Source organism: Trachypithecus francoisi, unplaced genomic scaffold (genome assembly GCF_009764315.1).
Source record: "Trachypithecus francoisi isolate TF-2019V2 unplaced genomic scaffold, Tfra_2.0 Lachesis_group9, whole genome shotgun sequence".
Taxonomy (NCBI): Eukaryota; Metazoa; Chordata; class Mammalia; order Primates; family Cercopithecidae; genus Trachypithecus; species Trachypithecus francoisi.
The window spans coordinates 43,999,086-44,012,565 of record NW_022681474.1 but is presented as its reverse complement, the minus strand read 5'-3'; the positions used below and the strand labels follow the sequence as shown (position 1 = coordinate 44,012,565).

The 13,480-nt window shown below is 48.2% G+C and overlaps 1 protein-coding gene across 2 annotated transcripts in view; it reads right to left on the bottom strand.

The window, feature by feature from the left end:
- The window catches only part of PRXL2A (peroxiredoxin like 2A), a 339,130-nt gene extending 334,670 nt beyond the window's left edge, over positions 1-4,460 (bottom strand). The window contains exon 1 of one of the 2 annotated variants that reach the window (XM_033208940.1): positions 4,295-4,460. Coding sequence is in view for 1 of the 2 variants with exons in the window: in XM_033208939.1 (XP_033064830.1) it covers positions 4,295-4,453 (159 nt within the window). In the remaining variant the exon portion in view is untranslated. The remainder of the gene's footprint in view (positions 1-4,294) is intronic. The other variant, XM_033208939.1, reaches the window with a different exon arrangement.
- Between the last annotated feature and the right edge of the window lie 9,020 nt (positions 4,461-13,480).

Below are 13,480 nucleotides of genomic sequence, written 5' to 3'. Positions count from 1 at the left end.
AAGTCTTAATGAAACAAAGTATCAGCACTGGGTGAGTTAATTCATGTCTGAAACAAGTAGAGACAGCATCATATTCTAAACATCAAGGGTACACCTGCCCAGCCCAGCCCCACCCAGGGAATCCTCCCTCTTCAGAATGAGCGGGCCTGAGGCAGAGACAGGGGAGAAGCAAGAAAGGGTGCTGAGGGAGACAAAAAACTAAGAGTGCACATGGGCCTCCTTGCCTCAGGCCCTCAGTGAACAAGGCTTGAAAGGATGCTTCATCTTCCTTCTCTGATCTCCTCTGTTCCCCTCTCCGTCCCTCAAAGCTCTCATTCAGCTCCATTTTACTGAGCAAATGGAGAAACTAAAGCTCAGAGAAGGAGCTGGCTAGTCCAAGGTCACATGGGAAGAACAGGTTGTCAGTGGCTGAGCTGGGACTCAGGTCTGGGTCTCCCAACTTCCAGTCCATAACTGTTTATTGGACACGATGAGTCCTGGGCAGCCAACCACAGGCCAGTGGCCTCTAAGGCTGGAACAGCATAGGAGTCCGGGCTCAGGAAGTGGGGCCCTGCAGGTCTTGAAGCCTGTTCACTGGCCTCAGGCAAGCTAAGAGCAAGACTGCCCCTAAACAGGGCCTGGGAAATCTGCTGCCTGGAGAGAACATCAGCCTCTCTCAAGCCCAATCCTTGGTAAGCATCTTAAAATCCGAAGCCAAATGTCTTCTTAAGGGTCTCGTTGCCTAGTCTCCACTGAGAAGTCATTCTGCACCTCTTCTCCCCACAGGAACAAGACTCTGTCCATCCCTGTCTAGCACACTGATGATGCAGGCACACAGTGCCTTACGAGCAACAGATGCCCTTCCACCCATCCTTGTCTTCAAACACCACAAAACTAGTCACTTGCAATGAGCTCTCACCTACTTGTCTCAGTCTCCAACTCTCAGCCCTGCTCCTTGGGGTGTGTATCTGCCTGGTTCTGGCCCAGCCCTACTCTCAAATGCCAGATTCAGAAACCTCTGAATAGATGCTGAAAGCAGCACCAGCCCCCACATTCCTCACTCTTGGGCGTATCTCAGGGTTTTCCAGTAGCTGATTATGTCCTCTTGTTTCCTCAAGCTGTAGCGGCCCCCCAAAGAGCAAGTCATTCTAATCTCACTTGCACAACCTCCTGTCTGGGCTCCATCAAGTTACATGGGTGTGGATAGGAAGGCAAGGCAATACCACAGAAGACACTGGGCTAAAAGCCAAAAATCCTGGGTTTTCTCTCTTTGAGAGTTATTTTCTCCCTCTGAACCTCAGTGTCTTCTTAAAAACAAGGGCACCTTGGCCGGGCACGGTGGCTCAAGCCTGTAATCCCAGCACTTTGGGAGGCCGAGACGGGCGGATCACAAGGTCAGGAGATCGAGACCATCCTGGCTAAAGAATACAAAAAACTGGCCGGGCGCGGTGGCTCAAGCCTGTAATCCCAGCACTTTGGGAGGCCGAGACGGGCGGATCACGAGGTCAGGAGATCGAGACCATCCTGGCTAACACGGTGAAACCCTGTCTCTACTAAAAATACAAAAACTAGCCGGGTGAGGTGGCGGGCGCCTGTAGTCCCAGCTACTCGGGAGGCTGAGGCAGGAGAATGGCGTACACCCGGGAGACGGAGCTTGCAGTGAGCTGAGATCCGGCCACTGCACTCCAGCCTGGGCGGCAGAGCAAGACTCCGTCTCAAAAAAAAACAAAAACAAAAAATAAAAAACAAGGGCACCTAAAGAGTTGTCAAAAAGATTGTATAAGAAGGGCAATTTGCAATGCGGCAATGCACTAGAGTACTGCAAAGCAGCATTATCTTTCTCTCCTTTGCAGGGCTCAGATTCACTCATGCCCCTATAAAGACAGGATATCTGAAGCAGGACAGACACAAAATACTGAACTTGGTCTGATGGGAACACTGACTTGTCTCAGGCCCTTCCTGCTCCATGCTATTCCTGTAGTAGCCAAAACTGCCTCCTGCACTAGCAGCGCCAGAGAAGGCAAAGGGCACTGCCCAGCTGTAATTTCCCTGTGCCAGAGGCCACTAAGCTCAGAGGTGAGGCTGGCTCCCTGCACAGCACCTCGGGATGGTTCTTGCCACACAAGCCGCAGCAGAAAACCTGGAGCTTCTGCTCAACATTTCACAAAGAGGCAAGAATCCAACTGGCAGAATAGCTGCCTTCTTTTTTTTTTTTGAGACGGAATCTCGCTCTCCCAGTCTGGAGTGCAGTGGCTCCATCTCAGCTCACCGCAAGCTCCGCCTCCAGGGTTCACGCCAATCTCCTGCCTCAGCCTCCCCAGTAGCTGGGACTACAGACACCTGCCACCACACCTGACTAATTTTTTGTATTTTTTAGTAGAGACGGGGTTTCACAGTGTTAGCCAGGATGGTCTCAATCTCTTGACCTTGTGATCTGCCCGCCCCGGCCTCCCAAAGTGCTGGGATTACAGGCTTGAGCCACCGCGCCCGGCAGCCTTACTTATTAGATAGGGACAGAGCCTGGGGCTTGAGCCCTAGAGTTCCAGTCCTATCCAAACTTTCTGAGCACCATTTAAATGATACAAGATTAGACAATCATCAGAAATGTCTTTTGTACCCCTTCAGGAGTAATGCAGAAGGTCTCAACTAAACGACATGCTCTTATAAAAGAGGGGAATATAGGAAAGGTCCACACCAAGAACAACTAATACCTAACTTTAATTCTTGCAAGCTGTATAAACCTGGACAAGGAACTGTTCTGCATCAGTAAAATGGGAATGTTTCCTTAATTACCTTCTACAGAGTTGCAAGAATCAAATGATTAAATGTATAGGAGGTGCCTTGTGAAGTACCTCACAAAAAAATGCAATAAATACGATGCATAATTCTTCTTTATTTCTAGAGCAATGATTACCCTCAAAACGTTATTTGTACCCAAAATGAAGTTTTCTGATGAATGAGTATGGTAAGGAGTCGGGGTTTGCAGCCGAAATCCCAATCCTCATTCTCCAAAGCTGGGCCCAAGCAAGAGCATTCAAGACTATTCAAGCTGACTCCTTCACACTGCTTTTCTTTTTTTTTTTTTTTTTTTTTTTTGAGACGGAGTCTCGCTCTGTCGCCCAGGCTGGAGTGCAGTGGCCGGACTCAGCTCACTGCAAGCTCCGCCTCCTGGGTTTACACCATTCTCCTGCCTCAGCCTCCCGAGTGGCTGGACTACAGGCGCCTGCCACCTCGCCCGGCTAGTTTTTTGTATTTTTTTTAGTAGAGACGGGGTTTCACCATGTTAGCCAGGATGGTCTCGATCTCCTGACTTCGTGATCCGCCCGTCTCGGCCTCCCAAAGTGCTGGGATTACAGGCTTGAGCCACCGCGCCCGGCCCACACTGCTTTTCAAACCAAATCCTGATTATTTTCTTTTTAAAAAACCACCTGCCAGGTTCAAAGGAAAATACATTAAAATAAAACAAACACAAAAGCTGAGTTCTGGGTTGCTGGGTTGTGGAGACAGCATGGTGTGTGGTAAGAAAAAGAGGCGCAGGAGCAGCTGTCCGACAGTGGACTCCCGGGTGCGCCTCCTTCCCACAGCCCTGGTCCGGCTGGGCCTTAATTTCCCTTCCTTTGCCTCTAGCCGTCTCCACCTGCGCCTTCACCTCCCGCCCCAGCAACAACCCTGGGGGCAGATTGTACATCTATCTTTTCATTCCTAGACCTCAGCAGGGTTGTTAAGTTTACAACTGGGCTCTACCCAATTTAAAGTCAGGTGTTTGTGACTCTTGGGAAAGAGGGGGAACAGGTGTCTCTCGAACGCTGAACGACGCTAGAAACCGTGCTCTCTTAAAAGACACGACCCTAAGTGGGCACAGAGACGAGGACGAGGATTGCCAGGTCCACATCTGGGGCTGGTCCAGCCGGGCCACCCCCAGGCCCACGCTCCAGGGCAGAGCCCTCTTCTCTGTTCCTTGTCCCAACAATTCACCAAGGTCGGCGCCACCGGCGTCACTCAAGGCTCGGGGGCGGGGACAGAGGGGCCCCTAGACCGCCGCAGCAGCGCCGGGTCCCGGGTCTCCGACGCCCGTGCGCAGGGTTTTTCCACCGGCCGCCGCGCAGGGTGGCGGAAAGGACGTCGTCGGCGGAGGGAGCGCCAGCGCTGCGGTGGTTCCTAGGAAAGTTGACGCGAGCCCGGGGGGCGCGCCTCACCAGCCCAGCACCCACCCTATCGCGCGCCCCCAGCCCTGCCTCAGTTTCCCCGCTTCCGCCGCGACAGGCCCCGCCTACAGACATCACATGCCTCGCGGAGCCCCGCGCGCAGCACCCACCTCAAGTGCCTCTCTTCTTTTGGCCTTCTCCCGCCCGGACGCCAGGGCGCTGAGGGGCCAAACCGCCCGGCCCCGAGGGTCCCAGGGGCGGGCCCCGCGCCTGCGCAGCTTCGAGCCTGCGCTCCCTCGCGCGCCGCCGCGCCACCGCGCCACCGCCATGTGACCCGACCCGCCCCCCCGTGGGAGGAGCTCCGGGCCCGCCCCCGCCTCGCCGACCTCCGGGCCGCGGTCTCCCAGCCCCGGTGGCGCTCAGGCGTGTGCTTAACCGGTCCTTTTACGCACAGCGCTCGGTCGGTCCACTCCTCGTGTCCGCGAACCGAGGCCCCGATGCGTTCTTCAGGGTGCTGCCTGGGGCAAAAGAAGGCGCTGGACACCCCTAATGGAGTCTGGAAGCACCTGTCCTGCAGCCGAGGCCGGCCAACTTCCTTCCAATCTTCAGCCTGGTTTAGAATAGCTCTTTTGATAGTTTTGTTTTGTTTTGTGTTTTTAACCTCCATGGGGAGGGGGAATCTTTCTTTTTTTTTGAGACGGAGTCTCGCTCTGTCGCCCAGGCTGGAGCGCAGTGGCCCGATCTCAGCTCACTGCAAGCTCCGCCTCCCGGGTTTACGCCATTCTCCTGCCTCAGCCTCCCGAGTAGCTGGGACTACAAGCGCCCACCACCTCGCCCGGCTAGTTTTTTATATTTTTTTAGTAGAGACGGGGTTTCACCGGGTGAGCCAGGATGGTCTCGATCTCCTGACCTTGTGATTCGCCCGTCTCGGCCTCCCAGAGTGCTGGGATTACAGGCTTGAGCCACCGCGCCGGCCGGGGAGGGGGAATCTTAAGGACCGACACATTCCGATGAGCCCCTTCCAGTTCTATGTACAGATTCAGAATTGCCAACCTCTATCCTCCACCCACATTCCCTTTCATCCGCAGTGCTGACTATGGGGCAGAGAATGGTGAGCCGCAGCCTGCGGACTCCGGGGGACGCTGAGGCGGGTTGGTCACACACCGCCCATCCACTTACTCCTCGTATTGGAAGTGCTCACACTTTCATAAAAGTAGGAGGTTGTATCCGGCGCGGTGGCTCACGCCTGTAATCTCAGGGCTTTGGGAGGATCGCTTGAGCCCAGGAGTTCAAGACCAGCCTGGGCACCATAGTAAGACTCCATTTCTACGTAAAAAACAAAAACCAGCCAGGTATAGTGGCGCGTGCCTGTATTTCCAGCTACTCCGCAGCTGAGGTGGGAGGATTGCTTGAACCCGGGAGGCGGAGGTTGCAGTGAGCCCAGATCGCGCCACTGCACTCCAGCCTGTCTCAAAAAAAAAAAAAGAGAGAGAGAGAGACCCTGTCTTAAAAACACAAAACAAAAAGGAGGAGGTTGGGAGAATATACTTCCAGAGACAGTAGAGCTGATTCACAAGACATATCAGTGGTTGGCCGGGCTCGGTGGCCCATGCCTGTAATCCCAACACTTTGGGAAGCCAAGGCGGGCAGATCACTTGAGGGCAGGAGTTCGAGACCAGCCTGACCAACATGGCGAAACCTCGTCTCTACTAAAAATACAAAAATGTGGTGGCACGCACCTGTAGTCCCAACTACTCAAGAGGCTGAGGCAGGAGAATCACTTGAACCCGGGAGGTGGAGGTTGCAGTGAGCCGAGATGGTGCCACTACACTCCAGCCTGGGTGAGAGAGTGAGATTCCGTCCCAAAAAAAAAAAAAAAAAAAAAAAAAAAAAAATCGGTGACACAATGCAAAGACCAATCACAGGGCAGCATAGGGTGAAGTGACAAAGCAGGCCAATGCCCGCCCATCAAAGGTGGCAATTTGCCTGCCACACCTTCCCCCCTTCATCTGGGAACTGCCCACAGGTGTACAAAGTCCAAAGGCTTCCGTGATTCACCTCCCTGACTTCCCACTCAAGACTCCATGTTCCATGTAAACTTACAGCAACACTTGGGGAGCTTGATCTATTCAAGGGGGTCTCTCTTCAATCAGACTGTGAGTTCCTCCACTTCACCTCTGAGACCCCAGAGCCTGGCCCAGGACAGCGCGAAAATACACTTAGAAAATGTTAGAGGTGGATCTAAGTTGTGGGGTAAGGGAGATCAGCCTGAGTGCCCATGCAGTTTTCCTGCAGGAGTTAGGCATATGATTTGAAGGCCAGAAAACATTTCATATACTTTGGTGCAATGTGGGTGTAGTTTAGAAAAAAAAAAAAGTGTATATATATATATATACACACACACACACATATTTTTGTATATATATACACATATTTTACTAGCTATCAGACGTAGCCTGGTGTATATATACATATTTTATATATATATATATATATATATACCTCCAGAGGACCTTTCTTTCGTCTCCCTTATTTCTCCTTACCTTGTGAAGAGGAGCCGGAGAAGGGTCACTCTTTCCATCCCGAAACAGGAAATTCAAAGGTGAGGAGGGTTTGCAGGGAAGGCCACTTAGAACAAAACAGGAAGTCATCTCCTTGGGAAATGAGTTCTCGGAGACTGACCATTAATGACAGAGCCATTCAGGGGTTGGGGATAGCAGAATTCTGAGGAGGAAAGTCCCTGAGGCTTAAAGTGTGATGTAATTACCAATCACATGCAAAAGTCATGATTATATTTACACTTCGGTAACATTCTGAAGCTCTGGACTTCAAAAACCAGGCTACATCTGATAGCTAATTAATATGTTCCTCACAGTCCCACGTTTCTTTTTGTACAAGAAAGCACACAGGCTGAACTCATTAAAAAACAGCCATTAGACCAGAAAAATAAGTTATGGGCAAGCAGACACAGGAAAACTTAGTTACAAAGCTCAAGGACTAAAACCAAAAACTAAAACAAAACAAAAAACCTGAAGAATAAACCAAAAGGCCGGGCGCGGTGGCTCAAGCCTGTAATCCCAGCACTTTGGGAGGCTGAGACGGGCGAATCACGAGGTCAGGAGATCGAGACCATCCTGGCTAATACGGTGAAACCCCGTCTCTACTTAAAAATACAAAAAACTAGCCGGGCGACGAGGCGGGCGCCTGTAGTCCCAGCTACTCCGGGCGCCTGTAGTCCCAGCTACTCGTGAGGCTGAGGCAGGAGAATGGCGTAAACCCGGAAGGCGGAGCTTGCAGTGAGCTGAGATCCGGCCACTGCACTCCAGTCTGGGTGGCAGAGCAAGACTCCGTCTCAAAAAAAAAGAATAAACCAAAAAAAACCCCCACCAACCTGCCCAGTTTGTAAGAGCAAAATAATGTAAATTTGTGAAGATTGTAAAGTAGCCTCAGATTTTGAATTTCGGGTGGTAGAAATTAAGGTTGACTAGAAGCTTTGTGATAACTTTAGATAATGTTACCATCTTGACAGGGGCTGGGAAACTTTTCTGTCCCTCGCCAGTCCCATAGGGCAGGCAGAAAACACTGCTGGCAGGAGGCAGATCTGGGTAAAGACTTCTAACTCTTTCATCATAGCACTTCTAGATTCAGCTGGCTTCAGCTTCATCTGCTATTCAGCAGTGACTGAAGAGTCAGCAGCATAACATCATCTTTTTAAGCTGGTTTCTGGGCTTGCTGGGAACAGTTCAGGAAGCAGCTAGCATCAAGATGAAAATAAAGCAAAAATTGGTGCTTGACTTCAATATGTCAAGCCCAGGTTACCATTCTGTGGATGTGTAAAAGGGAAATTAAGAACAAGACTTGTATGTGAATCACAAGAATAGATATGTATAGATCAGCTTCAAATATTTTCTCTACATGCCAATATCCCTGAATTCATTTCAGTGTCAAATCATGGAGTAACATTTTAGAAGATTTTACTTTTTAAAAAAATAGAGATGGAGTCTCACGATGTTGCCCAGGCTGGTCTCAAACTTCTGGACTCAGGCGACCCTCCACTCTTAGCCTCCCAATGTGTTGGGATTACAGGCGTGAGCCACTGCACCTGGCTCTAGAAGATTTTATTTAAAGTCATTTAAAGTCAACTCATGGAGTACAAGCAATGACCATAACTTAACTGAAGGGTCAACAATCTAAGCAGCTATGACTACATTGACATGTGTGCAGATAATGACAACTGTCACATCTGTAACTACAATAGCAGTCATAGGACACCACTAAGTGTAATGCATGACCCAATTTCAGACATGTTAAAATGTGAACAAATGTGCAACTTAGATATTACAAGCTTTGCTATTCTATAATCACGTAGGGTTTAGTCCAGGAATGTGAGTGTCAACATTAGTAGATCTATTAGTCCATATGAATAGAAAACAGAAACAAAACTGCTTATCATATTAATAGATGCTGACAAGAAATCCAGTAAAAACTGTAGACTTTCCTAATAATAGCCCTAAGTAAAATAGGAATAAAAGCAAATCACTTAAATGTAATAAAAACTGTTTATCGAACACTGAAAGCAAATTTCTTACATGGCAAAATGTTGATTTCAATTAAATAAGGAACTAGCCCTTTATCTCCATAGTATTGGAGTATTAAAAATGCAATAAAAATGAAATAATGTAAACATTGGTAAAGAAGACTATCACTTTTTGCTAATCATATTATTTATCTTTATTTTTATGTTTTGAGACAGTGTCTTACTCTGTTGCCCAGGGTGGAGTGCAGTGGCACAATCATAGCTCATAGCTTACTGCAGCCTTGAACTCCTGGGCTCAAGCAACCCTCCCACCTCATCCTCCTGAGTAGTTGGGACTGTAGGGATATGCCACTGTGCCCTGCTAATTTTTTTTTTTTTTTTTTTTTTTTTTTTTTTTTTTTTTTTTTTGAGGCGGAGTCTCGCTCTGTCTCCCGGACTGGAGTGCAGTGGCCGGATCTCAGCTCACTGCAAGCTCCGCCTCCCGGGTTTACGCCATTCTCCTGCCTCAGCCTCCGAGTAGCTGGGACTACAGGCGCCCGCCACCTCGCCCAGCTAGTTTTTGTATTTTTAGTAGAGACGGGGTTTCACCGTGTTAGCCAGGATGGTCTCGATCTCCTGACCTCGTGATCCGCCCGTCTCGGCCTCCCAAAGTGCTGGGATTACAGGCTTGAGCCACCGCGCCCGGCCATGCCCTGCTAATTTTTATTTTATTATCTTATAGAGACAGGGTCTCACTATGTTGCTCAGTCTGGTCTCAAACTGCTAGGCTTAAACCATCTTCCTGCCTCAGCCTGCCAAAGTGTTGAGATTACAGGCATAAGTCACTTAACCTGGCTTTATTTTTTTTGGTAGAGACGGGGTCTTGCTATGTTGACCAGGCTATTCTTGAACTCCTGGGCTCAAGCGATCCTCCCACCTTAGCCTCCCAATGTGTTGGGGATTACAGGCATAAGCCACCTTCTGGCTAACTAACCTCAGATATTCTATTAAAAGTGACTGGAATTAATACAATATTATTTTCTAATAATAGAAAACTCTAATATATAATGTATTATATACCAGGGACTGTTCTAAATCTTCATATATGTTACTTTAGTTAATCCTTGTAACAACCTTTACAAGGGTTATTGTTAGCCATTTTATGGATGAGGAAACTGAGCACAGAGAATAATTTGCACAGGTCACACAGCTAGAACATGGTGGAGATGGGATTAAGTCTCTTTCAGTTTGGCTCTATCACATTAAATACCATGCTGTATTGTCTCTCGTGAGATTATTTAGAAAGATAGCAGGATGCAAGGGATACATGCAAATACCAATAAGCACCTATAAATGGACAGTGGAAAAATGTTCAATTCACAATTGTGACAAATACTCTAAAATATTTGGGCCTTTGGTGAACCAGAATTGCAGGACTTATGTGAAGGAAACTAGAAATGTTATTAAAGTTCTTAAAATAAGATGAAAACAAATTGAAAAAAAACCATATTCTTGATTTAAAAACCTTGATTATCATAAAGATATCAGGTATCTAATATATATAATACATGTATAATACATATAATATATGTATAATATATATATTATATATATATATAGTATTTTTTTTTTTTTTTTTTTTTTTGAGACGGAGTCTCGCTCTGTCACCCAGGCTGGAGTGCAGTGGCCGGATCTCAGCTCACTGCAAGCTCCGCCTCCCGGGTTTACACCATTCTCTCGCCTCAGCCTCCCGAGTAGCTGGGACTACAGGCGCCCGCCATCTCGCCCGGCTAATTTTTTGTATTCTTTTAGTAGAGACGGGGTTTCACCGTGTTAGCCAGGATGGTCTCGATCTCCTGACCTCGTGATCCGCCCGTCTCGGCCTCCCAAAGTGCTGGGATTACAGGCTTGAGCCACCGCGCCCGGCCATATATATATTTTTTGAGACGAAGTCTCATTGTGTCGCCCAGGCTGGAGTGCAGTGGTGCAATCTCGGCTCGCTGCAACCTCTGTCTCCTGGGTTCAAGTGATTCTCCTGCCTCAGCTTCCTGCATAGGTGGGATTACAGGCAATATATAAATTTAATTACATTTGGCTGGGCGCGGTGGCTCAAGCCTGTAATCCCAGCACTTTGGGAGGCCGAGACGGGCGGATCGCGAGGTCAGGAGATCGAGACCATCCTGGCTAACACGGTGAAACCCCGTCTCTACTAAAAAAATACAAAAAATTGGCCGGGCGCGGTGGCTCAAGCCTGTAATCCCAGCACTTTGGGAGGCCGAGACAGGTGGATCACGAGGTCAGGAGATCGAGACCATCCTGACTAACACGGTGAAACCCCGTCTCTACTAAAAAAATACAAAAAAAAAAAAAAAAAAAAAAAAAAAAAAAAATTAGCCGGGCGAGATGGTGGGCGCCTGTAGTCCCAGCTATTCGGGAGGCTGAGGCGAGAGAATGGCGTAAACCAGGGGGCGGAGCTTGCAGTGAGCTGAGATCCGGCCACTGCACTCCAGCCTGGGCGACAGAGCGAGACTCCGTCTCAAAAAAAAAAAAAAAAAAAAAAAATTTAATTACATTCAAACTAGAACTCTCAAAGTATTCATTTTGAAAAAAAAACCCGGTGCAGTATTTTTAATGTTAAGGTGTGGCAGACCCAGTTGCCTGCCCAACAGTTATTCCCCACTTACTTCTTTCTTTTTTTTTTTTTTTTTTTGAGACGGAGTTTCGCTCTGTCGCCCAGGCTGGAGTGCAGTGGCCGGATCTCAGCTCACTGCAAGCTCCGCCTCCCAGGTTTACGCCATTCTCCTGCCTCAGCCTCCCGAGTAGCTGGGACTACAGGCGCCTGCCACCTCGCCCGGCTAGTTTTTTGTATTTTTTAGTAGAGACGGGGTTTCACCGTGTTAGCCAGGATGGTCTCGATCTCCTGACCTCGTGATCCGCCCGTCTCGGCCTCCCAAAGTGCTGGGATTACAGGCTTGAGCCACCGCGCCCGGCCCTTACTTCTTTCAAACAGACCTGCCATTGGGTTTAGGTATGGGACCAACTTTCTCTGAGAATAGGCCTCAGTTGGTCCCTACCTCAGACTAATGAATTGGTCTCAACCAGTAACTGTAATTAATTTCCATCCTCTTTTGCCAGTGATTGGTCCCAGGATGAGCATATGACCCAGTTCTGACCAATGAGACACAAGTAGTCTATTGAGGCTTTTTTATTCTTTTTTATTCTCAGAAAAAAACAGAGTCTCATAAGCATAGAGTTCCTGCTTCCTGCCTTTGGATGTGGCTGCTGTGCTCAGTTCTGTGCAGTCGTGTCATGACCATGAGGCACAAAGCAGAACATACGATCAACAAGCTGAGGTTGGTGAAGCAGAAGGAGGCAGAGGGAGTTTTATGGCTGACACTGTTGCAGGATTGGTCTGATGCTGTCCAGTCTCCCTCTAAGCATCTTGTTAGGTGAACAGTAAAAGTTTGTGTTGCTTAAATCAGTGTTAGTCAGTTTTCCTTATAACATCTCAAAATACCATAAAGTCATTGCAATTCAAATCACTATAGTATTGGTACAGTCAGATAGTAACTGTGTGAGTGGAGTAACCATGAGTGGAGACCAAGCAGTATTAACTTGACCCCTAGAGAGGCCAGAGACTGAGGTGGGCCACATGGCAGCCACCAGGGTTACGTGATTGAGCCCCTTGAACTCCTGGGCTCAAGCAATCCTCCCACCACCAGAGTAAAGACTCTGGACACCAAGGCTGGAGTGGGCTTCTCTGGGTGCCAGTGCTGTGTGTATTGCCACACACTGATGCCAGGAAAGCAACACTGTCCAGGACTCTCCAGAGAGAACACTGGAAGTTCCATGTTTGGAACTTTGCTAGAATCTGCCCTGTATGCTTCTTCCGGATGATTTCAGTCTGTATCCTTTTCCTGTAATAAACTATAACCATGAACATAACAGCTGTCAGTGAGTTCTGAGTTCCTCTGGTGCATTATCAAACCCACGGATCTTAAGGACCCCCAAACTCACATTTGGTGTCGGAAGTGAGGGTAGCATGGACTGTGCTGCTTCTAACTCATTGATGTCTTTGATCAGTTTGGGGGCATCTGGTTTATGCTAGCATAGTAAAACTAGTTAAGAACGTTTCTATAGATTCAGTTTATTAGATTGTATTTTTCTGAAACATGGTCCATTTCCATTAAGTTTAAAATATATTTATTTAAAGTTGTTCCCTAATGATTTTCTAAAAGCTACTTCCCCTGCCATTTGCCATAACACATGTGGACCTGGAGGACATTATGTTAAGTGATGGAAACCAGACTCAGGAAAGTATTGCATTACTCCCTTTCATGTGGAATCTAAGAAAAAAGGAGCCAAATATACAGAGTTAGAGAATAAAACAGTAATCACCAGGGGTGGTGGGGGGAACCAGGATAGAAAATGGGGAGATGTAGGCTGTAGGATACAAAGTAGTGGATATGTGGGATAAGCAAGACTCGAGGTCTGATGTATAGCATGAGGATTATAGGAAATAAAATTGTACTGTATTTAGGATTCCTGATAAATTAGTGAATTTTAGTTCATCTTTTTTTTTTTTTTTTTTTGAGACTGAGTCTCGCTTTATCACCCAGGCTGGAGTGCAGCATGACCTCAGCTCACTGCAACCTCCACCTCCCGGATTCAAGCGATTCTCGTGCCTCAGCTTCCTGAGTAGCTGGGATTACAGGTGCAGGCTACTATGCCTGGCTAATTTTTGTATTTTTAGTAGAGATGAGGATTTGCCATGTTGCCCAGGCTGGTCTGGAACTCCTGGCCTCAAGTGATCCGCCTGCCTCGGCCTCCCACAAGTGCT